The 23,411-nt window shown below is 36.6% G+C and overlaps 2 protein-coding genes across 2 annotated transcripts; one reads left to right on the forward strand and one right to left on the reverse strand.

Moving 5' to 3' along the window:
• On the reverse strand, positions 1-11,895 carry LOC125269162 (solute carrier family 4 member 1 adaptor protein). Its single transcript, XM_048191970.1, has 14 exons — positions 11,060-11,895; positions 9,770-9,965; positions 9,557-9,685; positions 9,045-9,105; positions 8,730-8,869; positions 6,959-7,119; positions 6,801-6,870; positions 6,519-6,711; positions 5,537-5,642; positions 5,196-5,436; positions 4,797-4,904; positions 4,566-4,642; positions 3,083-3,152; positions 1-1,215 (listed from the first exon to the last, which is right to left on the reverse strand). The coding sequence occupies exons 1-14, from the start codon at positions 11,867-11,869 to the stop codon at positions 1,166-1,168; spliced, it is 2,412 nt and encodes an 803-aa protein (XP_048047927.1). The 5' UTR covers positions 11,870-11,895; the 3' UTR covers positions 1-1,165.
• Positions 11,896-12,068: 173 nt separating this feature from the next.
• On the forward strand, positions 12,069-22,809 carry supt7l (SPT7 like, STAGA complex subunit gamma). The gene is made up of 5 exons (XM_048191971.1): positions 12,069-12,222; positions 13,011-13,497; positions 17,450-17,774; positions 17,855-18,092; positions 21,436-22,809. The coding sequence occupies exons 2-5, from the start codon at positions 13,067-13,069 to the stop codon at positions 21,696-21,698; spliced, it is 1,257 nt and encodes a 418-aa protein (XP_048047928.1). The 5' UTR covers positions 12,069-12,222; positions 13,011-13,066; the 3' UTR covers positions 21,699-22,809.
• Positions 22,810-23,411: the final 602 nt, after the last annotated feature.

A 23,411-nucleotide genomic window follows, 5' to 3' on the forward strand; every position in this document is an offset into this window, starting at 1 on the left:
TGATGATACAGTAGGCTTTATAGGGTTAAAACTTTAAAAGACCCCAAACACTCAACACAAGCCCCCATTGTTGGCGAGAGACAGGGAAAAAAAAAGTTTATTTTACAAAATATACGTAACAAAATACACCATTTCTATGCGACTAATCACACTCTCCAAACAATGGAGAATTCAAGAGCATTAAAAGGGTTGGATAAACAGAGGGAGAGACCAGCGCGTAGTAGTGAACGTGGGGGGCCTAATCCTTCATTGGACACGCCAACACACGCTCGCACATCACCAACACTGAGTCACTCTTCATTAATATCAAGAGAAGCGAATATACACACAAATAATGTACACAGAGCTCACGCACAGACTGATTCATTAACAGCTTGCTCCCAATCCTAGAATGCCAAGCAAGTGTCCAGATGGCTGGTAAAGCCGCCTCTCTCCGAGGAGGCATCGTTAGCAGTCAACAGAACCACATCCAACAGGAGCGCTCGCCATACGGAGCGTGGCCGCTCAGCCAAACTGAGGAGGTAGTCCGGCTTTGCTCAGAGAACGGCCCAGAACGGCGGATTGAGTGCTCAATGAGCCTGCTTAAGGCTGTTAAAATGATCCCAGAACAGCAAGTTGTGGGTAGAGATTTGTCAACAACAGCAGTGCTTAAACATAAGTGGACTGGCATGACACTGGCATGATTCATTTGAAGCAAATGCAATGTCAAAGCCAATATATTCCAATTGGCTAAGCAGAAAAGTGAAACTCCAAAATATAGTTTGAGAAATTCATTTTTCTGGACGACTCAAATTGTTTGTTATGCTAGCGTGCAGACGAACCAGTCAGTAAGTGCCTATGAAAACAATCCTGAAAACAGATCTTTTCCCTTCAAAACTACCACAAAACTATCCTTGGCAACTTCATTCCAGACCAGGTGTGGAAAATGAATGCATTTTAATGAAAATTGGGCGAAGGGAAGTGAAAATCAGTCACAGGACCAAACTGTTTCCATTACCAAGTGCTAGAAACATCTCAGTTCATCTGAGCTACTCGAGTCAAAATGTTCCTTGTTTGCAGATGAAGTATGAGGTTGGGAAAAAAGACACAGAGAGTCCACTCTTAAAGGCTAAGATGAATGGATGGGCTGATTCCATTTTAGTGAGGCGGTCTTCACTTGCTGTATTTAGTATCCGTACTTATCGTTCAGATGCGTCCGACCATCGCCAGTCTGACCTGTTCAAAACAGACACACAGGATAAAATCATGTCTTTGTTTCACCTGCTTAAAATGTTTGGTTAAAGACGTGAAATAGCATTTGCAATGCATTTAACTTCCATAATGTGATTTAAAAGTAAAAAAGTTTTTTTTTTTTTTTTTTTTTACATGAACTAACAGTGAAAAATACTTTTAAATTATTTATTATTCTTAGTTAAATGTTAATTTCAACATTTACTAATACATTATTAAAATAAAAATGTGTTTGTTAATATTATTTAATCAACGGACCTGAACTAACAAACTAAAAATGAACAGTTGTATTTTTATTAACTAACATTATCAAAGATTAATAAATACAGTAACAAATGTATTGCTCTTTGTTAACTAATGTTAATTAATTCAGTAACAAACAAATCTTATTGTATAGTGTTACCCTTTATTTTTTCCATTAGTGACATTTATTAAGATTGTAAATGGAAGAAAGATCGGTTTTATGTGAAGATTTTTTCATACAATAACATTCTAATATTCTTCAGTCTGTCAACAGGAAAGGATTCACACAAAGGATTGTGGGAAATGGTCAACAATTTAAAATTCTAAAGTCTCTAAAATACACTACTATTCAAAAGCTTTTAAAAAGAAGTCTTGCAAAGGCTGGATTTAATTGATCAAAAACAGTAAAAAAGTCATATTGTGAAATATTATTAAAACATGTTTTATTTTTTATACGTTTTAAAATTGAATGCATTCCTGTGACGCAAAGCTGAAATTTCAGCATCATTACTCCAGTCTTCAGTGTCACATGATCCTTCAGAAATCATTCTAATATGCTGATTTTCTGTTCAAGAAACATTTATTATTATCAATGTTGAAAAGAGTTGTGTACAATTTTTTTTGCAGGATTCTTTAATGAACAAAGAGTTCAGAAGAACAGCATTTATCTGAAATAAAAAGCTTTTGTAGCATTATAAATGTAATTTAAATGTATCCTTGCTGAATAAAAGTATTAATGTCTTTAATTTCTTTCCAAAAAAAAAAAATCTTACTGACCCCAAACTTTTGAACAGTAGTGTATAACGAGAAAAAAAAAAAAAAATGTTCATAAGGTTGAAAATTCAGCTTTGGTAACAAGAATAAATTGCATTTTAAAACATTTTCAAATAGAAAACAGTTATTTTAAGTTGTAAAAATATTTCACAATATTTTTGCTGTGTTTTGGATCAAATAAGTGCAGCCTTGTGAGCAGAAGAGACTTCTTTTAAAAACCATTTAAAAAATCTTACCAATCTAAAACTTTTAAATGGTAGTATATAACATTTTAGGCCAACATTACATCCATAAATCCTTATCTTTCAATGTCATAGATAACCATATGGTTAATATACTGTAGTGATGAGGACCATTTGCTTTTGCTTTAGGTTAGCTTAACATGATTTATAATGCATAATATGAATACAACTTAAAGCTTAAGCACCAAAGCAAGAAAAAAAGGGCTTCTGCCAGAAACTGGAAATCATTATTTTAAGAAATAAAGAGAACCTTATCTTGTAATAACCTTGTGACTTTAAAGTAAATTCCTTGGCCTGGTATTAATGTTTTCCCATAATGCAACTTCTCTAATCCTCTGAAATGTCAGAACTGTGTTTGAAATGTCCTAAGATCAAAAAAGCTAATAATCACTGAAAATAATGTTTAGTAGTGTTCAGCGAGGGCCTGTAAATTGAGATTAAAGGGGGAAGTGCCAAGAATGCTTGATTTCTGATGCAGTTTTTTTGTGACTGCACAAAGAAATAAGAAGCTATGTAGGGTTTCATATGACAGTACGGGTAGAACTTTATAATAATATCACAGCCTACATGGATAAAGAAGGGTAGCTTTTTACCTGATGGAGGAACCCAAACGCAGTAGTCAGGGTCGTCCTCTGGGTACTGCTTGGACATGGTCACAGGAGGCTAGAAATATGGGTTGAAATATATCAATATCAGGGCAGAAGAAAACCAACTACTAGAACCTCACTAGCTATGTTTTAAACCAAAGTGGCAAATTTATTAGTAGCGAAATTGGCGCAAAATATCTGTAATAAAAAATGTTGTTGCAATTGGGGAAGAAACTGTGGCTCTTTTTTCCATCATCATAAATGACTTGCATCTCAGAACACGCAGACTAAACACAATAAAATCATTCTGATATGCAGATTTGCTTCTCAAGAAACATTTCTTGTCAAAACAGTTGTCTTGTCAAAACCAATGAAATAAATCACACTTCGTTTAGTATTTTGGGGCCACTATAAATACAATTCATAAATGGTTTACTTAGCACTTCAGTTAAAGGTTCCCTAGAATCAAAATTTGAATTTACCTCGGCATAGTTAAATAACAAGAGTTCAGTACATGGAAAAGACATACATTGAGTTTCAAACCCCATTGCTTCCTCCTTCTTATGTAAATCTCATTTGTTTAAAAGACTTCCGGAAAACACGCGGATCTCAACATAACACCGACTGTTACGTAACAGTCGGGATCATTAATATGTATGACCCCAATATTTGCATATGCCAGCCCATGTTCAAGGCATTAGACAAGGAAAGGCAGTATTAACGGCTGGATCTGTGCACAGACAAGGTAAGCCAGCAAGAACAACAGCGAAAAATGGCAGATGGAGCAATAATAACTGACATGATCCATGATAGCATGATATTTTTAGTGATATTTGTAAATTGTCTTTCTAAATGTTTCATTAGCATGTTGCTAATGTACTGTTAAATGTGGTTAAAGTTACCATCGTTTCTTACTGTATTCACAGAGACAAGAGCCGTCACTATTTTCATTTTTAAACATGTGCAGTCTGTATAATTCATAAACACAACTTCATTCTTTATAAATCTCTCCAACAGTGTAGCATTAGCCGTTAGCCACAGAGCATAGCCTCAAACTCATACAGAATCAAACGTAAACATCAAAATAAATACTTTACTCACATAATTCGAAGCATGCATACAGCATGCATGACGAACATCTTGTAAAGATCCATTTGAGGGTTATATTAGCCGTGTGAACTTTGTAAATGCACTGTATTATAGTCGAGAGCTCGTGTGGCAGGGAGCAGGCGAATTAAAGGGGCGGCGCGCTGCCAAAATCAGTGTATAGTTAATGATGCCCAAAATAGGCAGTTAAAAAAATTAATAAAAAAAAATCTATGGGGTATTTTGAGCTGAAACTTCACAGACACATTCAGGGGACACCTTAGACTTATATTACATCTTGTGAAAAAGCATTCTATGGCACCTTTAAATAATATTTGGTTACATATCTTATTATGTCTTCAGTAGAGTCATTTATATAAATAGTAATTACTAAAACACTTACCCTGCTTGGGCCCATAACTTTCTTCTTTGTACTTGTCTTTGGATTCTGGACATTTGAGACACCATTGTCTACTCCTTCTGTTGGGATATGAATCATAATTAAAAACAAAGCGGATCAGACAATTATCTATTATCCACTTAAAAATGAAGTTAGAAGCAGCAAATGTAACTGCAATCAATGAACCAATGGAAGAAACTTGACCTTTATGTCACAAAATATATGATTTTCTACCTTTTGGAGGAGAGTCACTTTTGTTCTTTTGAAGTTGGGATGACTTGGATTTTTCTTTTTCACGAGATTTAGCTATCTTAGCAGGCTGGTCCTCATGGTCTTCTTTCTCTAGGCACACAAATAGAAATGTTTTTGTAAATACCTAATAGATATGAACCTATGGATTACAGGTTAATTTAGATTTTATCTATTGTAGTAGATTCTAGTTGGATTCTGTGAACAAATCTCAAAGGTGGACAACAAATAACACACTAGTTAGCAGCACAACAGCGCCTACTTGTGGTCGGAAATAGAATTACACTATGCTGCAAATCTAGTGTTAGTCATTTTGAAATACCTAACACATTCCTAAATACCTGCTATTAAGGCAGAGGGTAGATATTTTGGTAAAGGTCTAACCATTAGGCTGGTGTGTCAGGGTTTCAGCTCTGTCTGCACTGGCGTGTTCTGAGCTGGCTGACTCTGCAGACTGAATATCCTCCATATCACCGTCTGTGACACCATCCTTATTCATCTTGTTTTTTTCTTCCTCCTCCTCTTCCTCCTCCTCCTCTTCTTCTTCCTCTTTCTCACCACCAGGGGGCAATTCCTTCATATTGAAGAGTTCAGGAGGCAGATTGGCACGCTTTGGGGGCAAGGTCTGCTCATTTAGGTGAGAGAGAAAGAGTCATATTTAATTAACGAAGTACTCATTTGAAGGTAATTATCTATATTTTCTATATCAATTTAAAAAGGCTCACTCCAATAGTTCCAGTCTTCAGTTTGAATTTATTCCCTCCTTTCATGGCACCAAACATAGGCAGAGATAGCTTCTTAGGTTTCTCATTGTCTGTGGACTGACTAGAGCTGTAATATATATTAAAAAAAAAAAAAAAAAATCACAATTAGGACCCTATGAAATCAGTTTTATTGTTTTTTGTTATGCTATTAAAAATGTTTTTTTTTTTTTTTTTCTGGATTCCGTTTTAGTGGTTAAATTAATTAAAAAGTTAATAAATAAAAGGATGTCTAAATTAAACAAAATTTTTACAATAATATTGCCCTTTGAAATGTTTTTTTTTTTTCTACAGAAACTCAGTTATCGTTTATTTTTTATTTTTTCTGTATTCTTTTGTTTTATGATTTAATACAAATTTATTAACAAAAACAGTGGTAATCACATAAATGAACAGCCTTTAATATAATTAATCTTTTAAAATGTAATAAAATTAAATATTAAAAATTATTTTCATTTTTGGCAAACAAAGTGCTGAACAACAGAGGTTTAACAGTTTAAATCAAAACATGGACAAATATTTCTGTAATATTCCTTAAAAGTGTTTTGATAAACTGTATTATTATTGTTATTATTACTTTGAGAAATACATTCTGCTGTACAATACCAATATATTTCTTTCATAATTTTCATCAAGTTAAACCAAACATTTATTTTGTTGGGTTGTAGTGAAGATCTTTGAGTTTCTGTGTGTATTTGACAATAGTTTTATCAAATGAAAATCTCGTTTGTGCGTGTCTCGTCATGTCCGTAAATATAGAAAAGTTGCTCCAGCTAGAGTCTGGTGTGGGATTGGCATAGGTTAGTTGTCAACGAGAAAGGTTGACATGGAGCAGCTAAATCTCCAACCTCCTTTTGTTTTTAAACCTTTAGTAAATCAATTATCCAAAATGAAATGCATGTTATATTCAAATGCCCAGCGGATCTGGAGGGAACACTGAGCTCACCCGCCGGGCTGTAATGAGGGCAGCTGGGTAGGTTTAGCCAGATCCGCTAGCTTGCGCAGTCTCTGACCTTCCTTCTTCAACTCAGCTACATGTAAATGTAGCTTCTTTCTCTCCACCCCATCCAGAGCCACCTCGCTCCGTACTGCGCTCATGAAAGCATCCAGTGGATCCTCTGTGGAAGAACTGGAGCCTCCTGAAGGAGCACAACAAACAGAAAGTGTATCCTTTTACATGATGAAATTTGGAGAAAAATACAAATAAGGACACAGACTTTCACCACACCTTTCCCAGAGGAATTGAGCCTTTTCTCAGTGTCAGCCAGCTCTTTTTCAACCTTGGCCAGTTTGGTTAGCTAAGAAAGAAATATATTACATCAGTACCAGGTACAGCACACACAGAGCATGGGTAATCACAAAGGAAATATGATGCAGGTTCTTTACCAGTGATTCATATGTATCAGGACGCTCCTGAATCTTTCCGGCCTTCTTCATGCGCTCCTTCCGTTTCTTCTCCACCGCACCTGTCCGGTCAAGGAATGTGTCATCATCACTGTCATAAAAATCTTCATCTTCCCAGTTCTTCTTCTTGCGTTTGCGGGACACTGTAAAGAGACAAAAATAGAATGCTTGTGAGTGGGTTAACATGAGGTAAAAAAATAATAAATAAAATGTCCACACTTTTTTAATGACCTGTCAGCATTATTACAGGTTCTCAATGACAAATATCTATTTCAGTCATAAAACTCTAGAGGGTGCAGACTGAGAGGTTCAAATTTGTAATTCTTGGTTCCTTCCAAACACAATTGTGCCATTTTACCGTTTCTATAGCTTAAAGTGAGCAGCACGTCAAAACAATGGAGTGGTTCACACCACAAGTGCTCAAGGTTGTTTACGGTGATGATCTTTCGGCGCTAGATCCTCTAATATTTTTATCTAAAGCCAAACGCGCTTCATTTTAGCCCTTTCTGCTCTGTGCGCGTTACTTCTCTCTCCTGCTAAAGACGTAAAGTGCCACATTAAGAGCTGCAGATGATGTGGTTATTTTCAGAACAGTAGCAGAAACACAGTCAACAGCAAAATAGATACTTGCATTGAAACACTTCAGAAAACGAGAATGCAGAAAATACAATCATTTTTATCTGTTATACAGATGACCCCGACCATTTAACTAAGCCAGGTCTGTGACCATTTAACGTGTGGCTCCTTTAGATTTTAGATTTTTTTCCATACATTTAGCATAATTAATCAGCATATTAAGAGCATTTCATAATAAACAATGTTATAATTTGAAAAAATTATTTAGAGATGGCAAGGGAACACAAAAACTTTGAAATTACAAGTTAAATTTGTTTTGTGCTCGTGATATACAAGCTACGCAATATCGCGTTCATTCGATAATGTGATATTGTGTAGCTTGTCAGTGATCTACGGCTCTGTCTATTAAATGCCGCTCCATTTGAAAGCAGGTGATGGCGATTTCGCGGTAATCAGGGAACCGGCTTTACTGACGAAATGCGCGTGACAATCGCATGCGATATATCGCCCAGCCCTACTCGTGATGAGAGTTTTGATTATTAGACTATAAATGTTGTTTGCTTTTAGTAGTTTATTATGGCCCATACTTTTATAGTATACTACAAAATATAATAATGGTCCATACGCAATAATAATAATAATACGCAATAATTCTTTTTCCCATATATATATATATATATATATATATATATATATATATATATATATATATATATATATATATATATATATATATATATATTTACAAAATGTTTGTCTCCAAGGCGCGTTCACGAGAGCACCACAACACATGCATGTGGTTTTGATGCGAAAGTAGACGATGTTGTGTGAACACGTGTTGGAGATTAATACCTTGTAAATTATGTTTTTTTGTGCAAACAAAGCATTTGTGTCATTCATAAAATTGAGGTTAAACCCCTGGAGTCACATGGATTACTTTAATGATGTCTTTACTACCTTTCTGGGGCTTAAAAATGGTAGTTGCGTAGGCTGTCAATGGAGGGACCAAAAGCACTCAGATTTCATTAAAAATATCTTCATTTGTGTTCCGAAGATGAACGAAAGTCTTATGGGTTTGGAACGATATGAAGGTGAGTAATAAATGACAGAATTTTCATTTTTGGGTGAACTAACCCTTTAAGTCTGCTTTCGGTGTGACTGCTTGTTGTCTGCCTACCTGCCTCCTGTCTCAGAAGACCACGGGCCTCCAGCATGCGGCACGCCTCTAAGCAGCACTGGACAGCTGCTTCTTTCTTTTTCCCAGAGTGGGTCACCTCAGCCACCAGCTGCCTGCCCAGAGCATCATCCACAGGCAACCTAAAAGACACAGAAATCAAACATGATATTTTCAACTTCCATATAAATGTTACCTGTATTGTTTATTATTAAGTGGAGATTGTATAGCCACTGAACACTGAGCTGGTGTTAAATTGCTATAAAACCAAAAAAGGTGTAAATGTGATTTGGCTGCAAATAGAGATGTAGTGATTACTTAATTCTGCAGAGCCAAGTGCCATGGCCTTTTTCTTCATATTCAAACTCTAGTTCTTCTCCTGAAATGAAAATAAACAGTTAAATTCATGTAAATGACTTCACAGAAACTTCATGATTCTATATCTAAGGGTACGTTTACAAAACAACGATGTACTAAAATTCGAAAAGTTTTCCTTTGCGTTTTTGAAAAGTTTTGCATTCAGACAACAATGTTGTGAAAATGATCCCCTTTCACATGAATCCGCAAAAAGGACTAAAAAGGCTGTATTATGCTGCCAGGCCAATAGATGGCGACGTCACTTTGTAAAAAATCACTACGCGCCTATAGACTGAACACGTAATACGCATTCACATAACATCACTGTTTTCACAAATATGCGTTTTTGTTGTTTACATGGAGACAATATCGGTATAGTTTTCAAAACTCCCAAAACGTGGCTGCCGTGTAAATGAACAGACAAAATGCATAAAACGTTTTCCGTTTTTAATTGTCTTGAGTTAATATTTTACCTTCTCTATCATAGAAGCCCTGTAAAGCCTTTTTAGGATCTTTTAAGTATGCTGCTTCCTGATCCTCCTGGAATTCTGTGGCAAATGGATTCTCCTCATTCTCATCATCTTCTGGCGCTGCCTCTTCAGCTAAACAAATAACAAAGACAATGTGTAAATTCACTAAAAACAGGCAGGTAGTTATAATTGAGGATCATCTGTTGTCTTTGTTACCAATTCCCCAAGAACAGCCAATATCTTCTGAGGAGCTTTTCCTTGGAGCACTGGATTCACTCTCCTCTTTCTCTTCCTCCTCATCTGAGCCATCACCCATCATCCTCTTCTCCAGGGCTTCTCTCTGTTTTCTAGCACGCTCTCTGAGCTCTGTCACCGTCAGCTCAGATTCTGCTTCTTCGTCAAACTCTGGACCCTGGGAAAAGACGTAACCCGGTATAATCAATGTTCTCGCTCAAGAAATAATACTGATGAGCATGAGATAAATCTGTTTACGAGATTAAACATCTAATCAAAAAAGAAAAAAAGGGCAAAATGTTAGTTACATGTTATTTACTTAATAAAAATATTTAATATAAAAAAATGATTGGGTCAACCAATCATTAGCTACATTCAAATTAAAAAATGTATTTTCAGAACTTCATCAACTGCTGGACTTTTAGTAACAGTAGAGTTCTTCAGAACAAATACAGGATCATTCCGTGTCAAAAAATCTTGATTTTGATCATTTCTTTTCTGGTGAAAGAAGTCATGGATGTACATTTATGGAGTAATCCACTATTTTGTAGAGGGGGGTGAAAATGACAATTTTCACCTGAGATATGGAGCCAGATTACAGGGGGGGTAAAAATGACTTCAGAAAAATGGCGGCATTGTTTTACTTTTTTACACAAAGTTTGGTAGGTCTATTAGTAAAATCTGTTGACTTTAGCAATCTTTGTTGTATTATATGTCAACGGTGACAGTTCACAAATGGGAAAGGCACATCTTGTGTTTTGTGCCTTAAGTTTGCATGCCTGCAACTCAAGAAATATCTTAATATCCTTTTAAACTTTTCTTTTGATTTCTTAATTTTAAGGCCCTAAATGGTTCAATCCCAAAAATAATGGGATTTCAGTGTGGCTCCATAAGTACATTGTTAAATTGTACACATTTTCAGTGGTTAAAAACTAATAACGACTCACTTTGAATACAGCTGTTTTTTTTTATGTTGAAACTAGAAAAATATCTTGTTTTTTTTTCTACCAACATCAATAGTCGTTTTCCAGGGTTTGTGTGCCTGTAACTCTGAATATGACATCTTAAAATTCTTCTAGATTTAAAGAAGAATGTTTGAAGAACAAATAATACTTAAACCGGAAATGCATCTTGTTTCCTTCTATCAAAACAACTGCATAGTTCATACCTCTTTGAGTTTCTGAAAATTGGTTGGTTAGACACGGAATGACAGTGATTTCTATCAGGTAGTCACACAGTGTGGTATATGTGCTATTTTTAATAAACACATACCTGCAAAATAAAGAGTCTCGTGCTTCCCCCAAACTTTATAACATGTCCCACTCGGAGCCGTATGTATGTTTTAGGGGGTATTTTGTTCTTATTCACAAAAGTCCCATGAGTGCTGCCTAAATCATAGGCATAGAAGCCCCTCTCCTCTCCCACGACTCCGTCCTGCCCAGCTCTGCCCCGGTACTGCACCACGGCGTGATAGCGGGAGATGGACGGGTGCTCCAGAGACACATCACACACCGGCAGCCGACCCACCACGAAGTAACTACTCTGGGTCAGAGGGACCGTATCTAGTATCGCTCCATTTTTCAGCAGCTCAAATGAGTAGCTGATGTCAGGAACACACCCCCACGGGGGCTCAGTGTACGGGAGCGGGGGAAATTTGCCCGCCGGGGGTAGTTTGGCAGGGATCTTGGGTCTGATGTCTTTTGGTTTGGGCTGGACCTTCTGTGCCTCTGATCTCTCGGATGATGGATGATCCGATGGGTCTGTCTGAGTGTCTGTGGGCTTTGCAGATGGTTGTTGGTTTTTAATATCAAGATCTGCGTCGTTATTCTCTGACCTGCTGCTGCTTAATTCTTCTGTGGGTTTCTTGGTTGACTTTGATCCTCCTGGTTTCTTCACCGTGAGAGACGGAGCCACGAAAATAACCGGTTTCTTAAAAGGATCATCTGTGTTTTCATTAGTGCTGGTGACGTCCTGTTTAGCATCACAGGTAGGGTCCGAGCTCTTCTCTGTTTCCATTTCAGTGTGATTATTTTCTATTTGCCCACTGCATTCAGACTCCATCGTGTGTTCAGCAGCCGACATGGTGTGTTTGGTGTAACACTTTAATTATTCCGTTCCTGTAGTCTTGAATTTGTGATATTGATTGATCTAATTTTGCTCATAACTAGAAATGTATCAGAACACTTTATTGTGGATGTATAATAATTATTTGTCATATATATATATATATATATAGCCAATTTATCATCTTAAATCATTATCTGTTATATTCACTGTCTAGGAACTATTTACATTTTCCACGGAAATATTTTAGTGTTGTACCTGACAACCGCTCATCGTTTATATGTCGTTTTTGTTGAAAGTAACTGATAATAAATGATACATATTACATTATCTTGCTATTCTTCATCGTTATGATTATCTGCTCATAAAAGGTAAAGCAAGCAGTTTGTTTTCTGATGATTAGGCTTAATAATTGTTACATTAAACATGGAGTCTGCAGTGCGTCTGATGTTGTGTAGTTTCAATTTAAAAAAGTTCAAATTTAAGTTAAAAAAATACATGAAAGCAAGAAAGTTTGTAAAAAGAAAATGAACTTTTGATATGCATATTATAGTATATCATTCGGTTTCTACCTAGAAATTACTGTAATCTTCAGTACTGAAAGGGAATCTTATTAAGAACATGTCCAGGGCAGCGTTTCCCAAAAGCATCGTAAGCTTAAGTTGATCGTAGCTCCATTGAAACCAATGGAGCTACGTTCAATTTAGGCTTGCGATGCTTTTGGGAAACGCTACCCAGGTCTTTCATACCAAAATCAAAAGAAAAAAACGATAAAATAAATTAAGCATATTTTAGGACCATTAGCTTTTGTTGTTTTACTTTTGAATTTGTGATTGTCTAACGTTAGATTGTCATTGTTGTAATACATAATTTTTTTTATGTTTACAATTTGCTTTGAATAAAGGCAGCGCAACAAACACTACAGTGATGTACTATATCAACACCTTAATTAAATAATTTTATGTATACACATTATGGTATATTTAATTAGATAAATTGAAAATTTTGAAAACAGATGTTTTTATTGTTGTTGCTATTTTTTTTATGTTGAAGGTAATCATCCATAACCTCTACATGTGCATCAGGTGATAGGAAATGTTTGTGATACTTCTTTATATATAGTAATGTCAACTTGAACAGTTTTTTCTCTGGTTTTCAGATTGTCCTGAAGAATTGTACCACTGTCAAACGAAGCACTGACAGCACTGTGTGAAGATGATGCGTTATTGGGGTGAGCTCCCAGTGGCTTCGGCTCCCTCGGGCCGCAGTTCTTTTGACCTTCTGCAGCGTGAGTTCCGTCAGGTGGAGATGCAGGACCCTCCCCTGCACCAACCTTCTGCACAGCGTCCACGTCCCACCACCATGCTGGACATCCCCTCAGAGCCCTGCAGCCTCACAATCCACACAGTGCAGCTGAGCCAGCATGCTCGTCGTCTCCGGAGTCTCATTGCTGCTGCCCAGCAGGGCCAACAGCCTCTGCCCACATTATTAGATCCCCAGGGTGTCTTCAAACCTGAGGATGTGGATGCTTTACCTCCCCGCCCTGTCACACCCACTGTACCTGATGATCTGCTTCCACTGGATAGTAAAGCTCCTCGACAGCCATTCCAGCTACGCCATAGTGACCCAGAGAGTGACTTCTACAAGTACGTAGTATCATCATGTACAGTGCACAGCATAAATGAGTACACCCCCACTGAAACTTATGGAAGTCAGCAATTACTCAATTACTTAGAAGACATGTCAGGGATCTTTTGAGATATAATGTTCCAGCAAGTCTGCTTAATCAATTACCAAAGAAGCATGTCAAAATTATTCAGGAAAATAAGATTTTCTTATCAAGGTGTCAAAATGTTGAGTAGCAAAAATGAGTACACCCTCCTAAATGTTACTAAATAAAACGAAATAAAAATTTTCTGGTGTAAGTTTAAGGCAATGTTTGATCAACAGGTAAGTATGTTGAACCAAAACATTTAAAGAGAAGTAATTTCTTGACAATTTAAAGTGTTATATAGCCCACTGAATCATTCTCATACTTAATGCTGACAACAATAAAAACCACTTGGGAGAGAACTGTCAGGAGACTTATTTCTTAGCACAAAAGAGGACAGTGGTACAAGAGGATCACCAAATCATTGTTTTAATTGTGAAAATATAGCAAAGGTAACACAGAAATTCAAAAACAATGGACTTGTGACAAGGCCCCTGAAATAATCAGGCCTTCATTTTAAGCTTTCATTTAGTGATGAGGGATTTTTTTGCTAGACAAAGAGCAGGAGAAATACCAAGTGAGTGTCTCAGAGCCAGCAAAAGCTATGAAAAGAGTGACTGCTTATCTCACAGAGTAAGATGCAGCCTGCAGAAATGACATGCATGCTTGTTGTTCTCACTGGAACTACCTACTGTAGCCAAAGCACAATAAAGTCAGTTAGCCATTTCCAAAGCCCATATTTTCAAAATATAGATTCTGGGAATCAATACTCTGGTCTCATGAGACCAAATCAATCATTTTGGATCTAAAAGCATCCAAAATGTTATGGTGTTGCTGGAGGAGGAGTAAAGTGAGAAGTGCCTGGTTCCCACAGTAAGTGGTAGTAAAGCTCATTTTAAAGCTCATGTCATGAATTCCCACACCACTGTGTAATTTAATACACAAACTTAAAACAACGGAAGATGTTACCCTTACCTCATTCCCTGCATTGTTGGGCATTTTTTTTCAACATGACAATTAGGATATACATTCTCCCAAGGTGAAAAACCTTCTGTGGACATGTATTGCACTCAATCTTAATATTTTTGAGCACCTGTGGGCATTTAAGGAGCTCATCATCCAAGAGTTAAACAGGACAGATGTGACAATTTGTCATGAACTTGTACACTCCATGCCAAGAAGGGTCAGAGCAGTATATTCAAAATTATGGAGGGCATACTAAGTACTAGAATATTATATATTTGTTGAATTAAATCTAGGGTGTACTCATTTCTGCAATCCTTAATTAATTTAAACAAAATTGACTAATTTACTTATTTTATGGCTATTAATGACATATGTTTCTCTGTTTTTATTATGTACAGTTGTGCTAAAAATTATTCATACCCTTAGTAAAAATTACCAGTGAAGAAGGCTGTGAAAATAAATCTGCATCGTTAATCATTTTGATCTTTTATTTTAAAAATCTACAAAAATCCAACCTTTCATTGGAGAATAATAATTTTAAATTTTAAATTTCATTATGAAATACATGTTTTTCCTGTAATACACATTGCTCACAATTAATCATACCCTTTTATTCAATACTTTTTGCAACCTCCTTTTCCCAAGATAACAGCTCTGAGTCTTCACCTATAATGCCTGATGAGTTTGGAGAACACCTGACAAGAGTGGAAGAGACCATTCCTTCATGCAAACATCAAAACCAACATAAAAATGTGTCACTGAGTACAAAATGAAGCTTCTGCCATGGCCATCCCAGTCCCCTGACCTGAACCCCCCCAAAAAAAATGAGTGAACTGAAGAGAAGAAGCACCAACATGGAGCTGGAATCTGAAGGATCTGGAGAGATTCTGTATGAAGGAATGGTCTCTGATCTCTTGTCAGGTGTTCTCCAAACTCATCAGGCATTATAGGTGAAGACACAGAGCTGTTATCTTGAGAAAAGGAGGTTGCAAAAAGTATTGAATAAAAGGGTATGATTAATTGTGAGCAGTGTGTATTAGAGAAAAACATTTCTCTCATAATGAGATTCCCCCCCCATTTAAAATTATTATTCTCCAATGAAAGGTTGGATTTTTGTAGATTTTTAAAATTAAAGATCAAAAATGATTAAGATGCAGATTTATTTTCACAGCCTTCTTTGGTCATATTTACTAAGGGTATGAATAATGTTTAGCACAACTGTATATGTTTAATACATTTTTAGTTCTTTCCATGAATTGTATTAGTGATCATAAAGAAATGACATCTTTTGTTCAGAGGGGGTGTACTCATTTATGCTGTGGACTGTACTATATTGGTCATTGTTTGCCTAAAAATATGTTAAAGATCCATTAAAATGCAATTCATAGCCTACATAAAATGACTTCTAGGATGAACACGTTTTTAAATTCTGCATTAAAATGAATTTTGAAAAGATATTTTATGGGTGCATAAAGTTAAAATGTTAAGGTGATCCTTCTATTATAATGAAGATAAAAAGCCTCATTGAAAGAATGAAATTCATTAAAAGAGAACTTTATTAAGCAGATATTTATTTTTTCTTAGAAAACAAAATATGTAGCAAAACTTAAAACAGGAAATGATTTCATACATTTCACACATACTATTATAAATAAAAGGACAAATGCAATATAAGATACAAATTGAATAAACAGTGTATTAATATTTTCAGCTACAGTAGGAGTATTTGCTGTAACAGTAGCATTCAAGTAAGACATTGAATAAACAAATGCAAAAATAAAACACTACATAGACTTCACTGTTTGAATTAAATATACCATGATTCTTAAAGCTATGAAAGTTATTCAGACAAGAGCAGTGAGTGATTTTCTCTCTGTCTTTTGTTGTTTAATTAACATCAGAGAGATAGACAGCAGCAGGTTTATTAGGTTTCTGCCAACTTTTAAAAAAAATAGTATAATAGTATCAAACGCATACAAGACCAACATGAATACAAATTATGAATACCTAATGATGAAACCAACATGAGTACAAATTATGAAATATTATCAAACGCATATGAAATATACTGTATACGAATGACTGCACCGCCAAAGACCCCTCTGTCAAACTCCTAAAGTCTGCAAACGGCACTACCGTCATTGGCAGTCTGGTGCAGTGATAACAACCTGGAGCTGAACACGCTCTAAACAGTGGAGATGATAGTGGACTTAAGGAGAAACCCTCCAGCACTCCCCAACTTACCATCATGAAACAACACTGTGGCTGCAGTGGATTCATTTAGATTCCTGGGCTTTACCATCTCTCAGAACTCAAATGGACAGTCACATAGGCTCCCACCAGCTGAGAAGTTTAACTTGCCACAGGCGCTGCTGATGCAGTTCTTGTTGAGTTCTCAGTTGAGTCTGTCCTCTGTACTTCAGTAACTGTCTGGTTTGGCTCAGCTACAAAATCAGACATCGGAAGACTACAGAGGACCCTTCGGACTGCTGAGAGGATTATTGGTGCTCCCCTTCTCAACCTCCAAAGAACCATACACATCCAGAGTGAGAAAAAGGGCTCAGAAAATCACTCTGGGTCACATCCAAGCCACCTTCTTTTTGAACTTTTGCCATCTGGCCGGCGCTACAGAGCACCGAGCACCAGAACAGCCAGGCACCAAAACAAATTCCTTGTGTGTGCAAACATACTTGGCAATAAAGCTCTTTCTGATTCTGATTCCGATTAAACTATTATCTAGATATCATTAGTTAACAAAACAAAACATATTGGTTAGCAACAAATTTAAACCTGCACATTTTAAATATGTCCTCCTTTGAGATTGTGTAGAAAAAGTCCACGCTTTATTGTCTTGTGATTCTAAAAATCTTTTTTTTTTTTTCACTTGTTTTCCCAATTTCTCCACATTTCCCTCCTTTTAGAGGTAAAGGTGAGCCAGTCACTGAGTTGAGCTGGCTGTCCTGCCGTCAGCTTCTGTACCAGTCGGTCGCCACAGTGCTCGCTCATGCTGGATTTGAGTCGGCAAATGAGAGCGTGTTGGAGACTTTGACCGATATGGTTCACGAACACTACCTGCGGCTCACCAAGTTACTGCGTGTGGCTGTTGATAGGGAGGCCTGTAAGGGCACAACACCCTTCCCTGATGTGGTGGAACAGGTATTTCATGAGGTGGGCATTGGCAGCGTCCTAGCGCTTCAGCGCTTCTGGCAGGTCCGCATCAAAGATTACCACAGCTACATGCTGCAGGTGAGATATCTCCAATGTACATATAGCTTTTTATTGACATTGCTCTGACTCTGACTGACTAGTGTCGTCTTTGACTGTAGGTCAGTAAGGAGCTCTCAGAAGAGTACGAGAGACTCGTGAATCCAGAAAAGGCTCTGGAGGATTCCAAACCCTTGAAGGTTAAAGAGGAGCCAGTGAGTGATATTGTGTTTCCTTTGAACGAGGAGATGGAAGCGGATCTGGCCTCAGGTGACCAGGCCCTGCCCATCGGTGTGCTGGGAACATCCAGTGAAAGACTGGCTGGAGGACTGGAGGAAGGACATTCCCCTCACACATCAGGTACCTCATTCACTTCTGAAGGATCCTTATTAGTGCACAAGAAAGTCAAGTTTAAATGTTCAAAAGAAAATCATGCTATTTATTCATCCTTTACTTTAGAGTCCCTTAAATGTGAAGTATGTAGTTTTTGTGACATCTAGCGGAATTAAAAAAATAAAGCATATTTTCATCCCCCTTTAAAACAAAATACAGCTCATATGGGTGCTTGTGAAAGCATGTTTAAACAGGTAAAAGTAGGCTAGTTTCAATAAAAGGTCCAGCATATTAGCTATACTTTAACTGGGTTGCTGCGAGTAGAAGAACAAAGAACAAATGTGAGCATCTTGCTTATAATAAACCCCAACGTATCTACACCGGGTGCATTTTTTAACATGACGTGCCACAGCTGTTTGAGGCTGTCTTCACTGGAAACGTCAAAGTAAACATTATAAATTGGCACATTTGTCTTTCTGAATGGATGTATGATGGTGTTGTATTGACACATCCTTTGTAGCATGTTGCATCGCAATGCACCGTTCGCTTTGACATCTTCATAAACAGTTTATTCTTTGAGGTCTAAATGAAACAATTTTTTTTTAAAGGATTAATTCACTTCAGAATTAAAATGTACTCACCCCAATGTCATCCAAGATGTTCATGTCTTTCTTTCTTTAGTCGAAAAGAAATTAAGGTTTTTGAGGAAAACATTCCAGGATGACAGGTTGAAAGTCCAAATTGCAGTTTTAATGCAGCTTCAAAGGGCTCTACATGATCCCAGCTGAGGAATAAGGATCTTATCTAGCGATTTGTCAAAAAAAAAAAAACTTTTTAACCACATATGCTTGTATTGCACTAGCTCTGTGATGTGCCATGCATTACGTAGTCACGTTGGAAAGGTCACATGTGATGTAGGCAGAAGTACCGTGGAGGACTGTTCAAAAGTTATTGTATGTTGAATGACACATATATATATATATATATGTATTTCTGATTTATTGTTTATAATGGTCCGTTCGTGTGCGTATCCTGGATTTTTAAATCTTTTGAAACACTGGGTCGGTACTTCCCGCCTACTTCACACATGATCTTTCCAATGTAATGCGTGGCACATCACAGAGCTAGAGCAAGGTGAGCATTTGTGGTTAAAAAGTATATACATTTTTTTTTTTTTTTTTTTTTAGAAAATGACCAATCGTTTCGCTAGATAAGACTCCTATTCCTCAGCTGGGTTTGTGTAGAGCCCTTTGAAGCTGCATTGAAACTGCAATTTGGACCTTCAACTGGCTGAACCCTGTTAAAGTCCACTATATGGAGAAAAATGTATGTTTTCCTTAAAAAATCTTAATTTCTTTTTGACTGAAGAAAGAAAGACATGGACAACTTTGATGACACGGGGGTGAGTAAATTATCAAATTTGAATTCTGACGTGAATTAATCCATTAAAGAATTCATGGAATATAAAATAAATAAATGTTTTCATTTATAAAATATTTAACAATTCATAGCATACCGGGTGAGTTTAACCAGCTTTATGCATTCAAGACCTTATGTAAATTACTTCTGTTATGATTTTGAGTAGTGAACATACTTAAAAGTGAGATAAACTTGGTGTAAAGCACAGAAATAAAACATGCTTTCATATTCGACTAGGCAGTGGGTTATCTGAATGTTTAGTTGATTGGTTGTGGTTTTTAATGCATGTGTTGTTGTTGTTGTTGTTGTGTTATTTTGTCAGCTGTATCTTCGGGATATATGGACTAAATTCAGGATTTTTATTTTTCCTTCTTTCTGATGTTAAGCATTCCAAAAAAATCTTTGTGCAATGAAAACTGTTCCTAAAATATAAAGGCAACTCTATGTTTTCATAAATCTATTAAGTGCCATTTATATGGAGTGAGGGGAAAAAATAATAATAATAATAAAAAAAAAAATACAGTACAGTCCAAAAGTTTGGAACCACTAAGATTTTTAATGTTTTTAAAAGAAGTTTCGTCTGCTCACCAAGGCTACATTTATTTAATTAAAAATACAGTAAAAAACAGTAATATTGTGAAATATTATTACAATTTAAAATAACTGTGTACTATTTAAATATATTTGACAAAGTAATTTATTCCTGTGATGGCAAAGCTGAATTTTCAGCATCGTTACTCCAGTCTTCAGTGTCACATGATCCTTCAGAAATCATTCTAATACGCTGATCTGCTGCTGATGCCATCACAGGAATAAATTACTTTGTGAAATATATTCAAATAGAAAACAGTTATTTTAAATTGTAATAATATTTCACAATATTATTGTTTTTACTGTATTTTTAATTAAATAAATGTAGCCTTGGTGAGCAGATGAAACTTCTTTTAAAAACATTAAAAATCTTAGTGGTTCCAAACTTTTGGACTGTACTGTATATATATATATATATATATATATATATATATATATATATATATATATATATATATATAGGCTAATTTTTATTTTTATTTTTAAATTTGTATAATGTTACTCACAACAAAAAAAAATTCTGCCAAATTTTCTGCTGACCCCCAAACACTCCCTTGTGGCCCCGTGATCCCATGGTCTAAATTACTATAACATTTTCAAAGCCCACATATAATCACAAAATTCATAGTTTTAATTGATAGACTAGAATTATTGCATTCAAAACATCTAATTGAAGTCTAGCTGTGTGTTATCCTTTTTTTCTGCAGCAACTATTTTATAAAGCAGTCATCCGTTTGTTCTGACAGACACTCGGGAGTGAGCAGCACAGCATAAAGAATCAGCAACAGACTTTAGAGAAGTGTTGTCCTTTAATCTGCCAACAACACCTCACAAATCAACATGTAGATTCTGCATAATAACAGGAGGATTGCTCACTGCAGGCAATCTAACGTCCGACTGTGATTGTCTTTGAAATTTATTGTTGAAGGCACCGAATTTGTTACACAAGCGGCTGTAGTGGTGCTACTTTAAAGAGGATGAGTTAAGGCAAAACTGTCCGCACAACTACTTCGGAATTCTACTTATTATGGATCAGGTGTTTCCGCCTTCAGCACATCTACAGAGAATTATTTTAGGGCTGTCAAGCGTTAAGCCATTTATCTCAAATTTAGAATTTAATCAAATTTGCATACAAAAATATATTTTCCTTTCTAAATGCAGTTCCTGAATAATAAATAATAAATAATGTTTTTGCCACTAGCATGCAGCGGTCCACTGTCATAATCAAAGGTAGTACCTATTCGGACAGTATGCGATTTCGAACGTACCCCAAGGCTTTGTAAAAGAGCATAATAATGGAAACAGCAAGGATTTGCATCATTCGGAAAGTTTGTTAATAATCCAGATTAATCTTCAACAGGAGCAGCAGGCAACAGCTCTCCCTTGTGGCACCTAGCCCAGGTGAAGATGGAGCCTCAGGACAGTGAGGAGGGCCAGGTATCAGGTCATGGGGTTCTGGGCAGCGACGTCTTTGAAGAGGGCCCCATGTCCACCATGAGTGAAGCTGGCATCCCTCCATCTCCTGGCGGTTCAGAAGGAAGTTACATGTCCCATTCACCAGACTCTCTCATGGGCACGTCACCTTTCACCCAGCGGCCAAAGAAACGGATGAGAAAAGTATAGTGGTTTTATCTAAATAAAGAGACTGAATGCACTTCCACAATCATTGTAATGCATAGTACCACTTTCTTTTGGGACTACATGTTTTACCTTTGAATGGAAGTTTTTAGTGAAATTAAACGAAAGAGACAAATACCATGCGTGTTTGAATGCTCTCCCAGCAAATGGCAGACGGTCACTGTTTTACCCAATTATTGAGCAGGACAATTACTTGTTTGCCATGGTAAAATTAGCATCTGTTTATTGTAACGAAACAATGGAGGGAGCACAACATGGGGAGTAATTATAGCCTGATGTCTGCTTCAAAACACACAGGGACATCAATCAAGGAGTAATGGCAAATTAATTACAGCATGCATAAATCTGCATGTTAAATAAGCAGACCATTTCATTACCTGCACATTCCCAGGCGACACAGTGGAGGTATTGTCTTAGCCACCTGCGGCAAAACTGTTTTCCTGAAATCATTCTGGTTGAGTGTAAATTTAGCTTCTCACCCTCACCAGGTAACAATGCATTCTGAGACTCATTCAAGAGAAACCAACACTTGATAGCAATTACACAGCTTCCATAATGAATTGTTGTGGGCTTCCAGTGGCTACTTCAAGGACGTTTTATTTCAGTTCTCTCACAAAAACATATCCTGCTCATACAGTATTTCACCCCAAAATCAAAAGAAAGCCACATAGTTCTATTTGTAGATGTTTTACCCCTCAAATTGTGGTAACTCTAATGCGCCTTTTGAGTTTATTTGTACTTCTCATTGATTCTCATTGTAATACTGTATTTTAGCAAGAAACATTTATTTACAGCACTTGCAGTATCATTTTTCACATAATTTATATGAGACACCCCTAATCTGGAGTTTAAAATCACATTTTTAAGTAGTGTTTTAGGATCTAAACTACAGCACACTAAAAACACACTTACGTCGTAGTAATTATGATAATGGAAATTGGCAAGGATTTTCTGAACAAAATGTCACAATTTATCATCCTAAAATGTATTTTGTTGGACTGTGCAGGCTTCTAAACAAACAAGAAGCTATCTTAAAAAGTTTTGAAATCCATTTCCACGGATGTAGTTTTGTTAAGAATAAAACGCCATTTGTGAACCTGTTTGTGTGAAGAGTTTGTAATGTTTCTGTATACACTTTATTTTCCTGATCTTTGTAATCTCCAGACCAACTTAAAAAAGAACTGTTTCCCGTCCTTGTGCTCATTACGTTCGTCTCTAAAGACCTTTCTTTATTCTAACTTCATCTCCAGTTTAATTGGATGTTGTTTCCGGGATCTGTTTTGATCACGGAAACAGCAGGGGGCAGTGCTGCACCACACCGTCATATTCACATCCACACACTGCAGTTAAAACCTCATTCCAGGTGTTCGATATTCCACTGGGCTGTGTCTGCTTTTATTGAGCATACTGCTTCATGAACAAGCTGTATTTGAGCCGGAGAGAGTTATCCGTTTTACCCATCTCCTGTGGCAGTTGTGATTTCCTGTAAGTATTTTCTCTAAATGGAAACATGTTCAGAACTCCAGCAGATAATTATACCCACGAGGCTTGAAGATGCTTACAAACATATATGCTTGTGAGTGAAGTGTGGAGTAAATGTGGCTTAAAAGGGAGCAAAGGTAATTTCAATGTTGTGGAAGATGTAATATGTCCTGCAGCCAGAAAATTTCAACCCACCAGTCAGGAATATTCCATCTT

The sequence above is a fragment of the Megalobrama amblycephala genome, linkage group LG5, assembly GCF_018812025.1.
Source record: "Megalobrama amblycephala isolate DHTTF-2021 linkage group LG5, ASM1881202v1, whole genome shotgun sequence".
In the NCBI taxonomy this organism is placed as follows: domain Eukaryota; kingdom Metazoa; phylum Chordata; class Actinopteri; order Cypriniformes; family Xenocyprididae; genus Megalobrama; species Megalobrama amblycephala.

Bases quoted from the DNA above. Each gene is read 5' to 3' on its own strand.
- LOC125269162 (XM_048191970.1), bottom strand. From the start codon at position 11,869: ATGTCGGCTGCTGAACACACGATGGAGTCTGAATGCAGTGGGCAAATA. The intron at 7,120-8,729 runs GTAGGCAGACAA...GTCTCTTTACAG, and splicing joins TCTTCTGAGACAGGAGGCAG to TGTCCCGCAAACGCAAGAAG. The intron at 5,643-6,518 runs GTGAGCTCAGTG...TATATATTACAG, and splicing joins CCCTCATTACAGCCCGGCGG to CTCTAGTCAGTCCACAGACA.
- supt7l (XM_048191971.1), top strand. From the start codon at position 13,067: ATGATGCGTTATTGGGGTGAGCTCCCAGTGGCTTCGGCTCCCTCGGGC. The intron at 13,498-17,449 runs GTACGTAGTATC...CCCTCCTTTTAG, and splicing joins CCAGAGAGTGACTTCTACAA to AGGTAAAGGTGAGCCAGTCA. The intron at 17,775-17,854 runs GTGAGATATCTC...CTTTGACTGTAG, and splicing joins ACCACAGCTACATGCTGCAG to GTCAGTAAGGAGCTCTCAGA.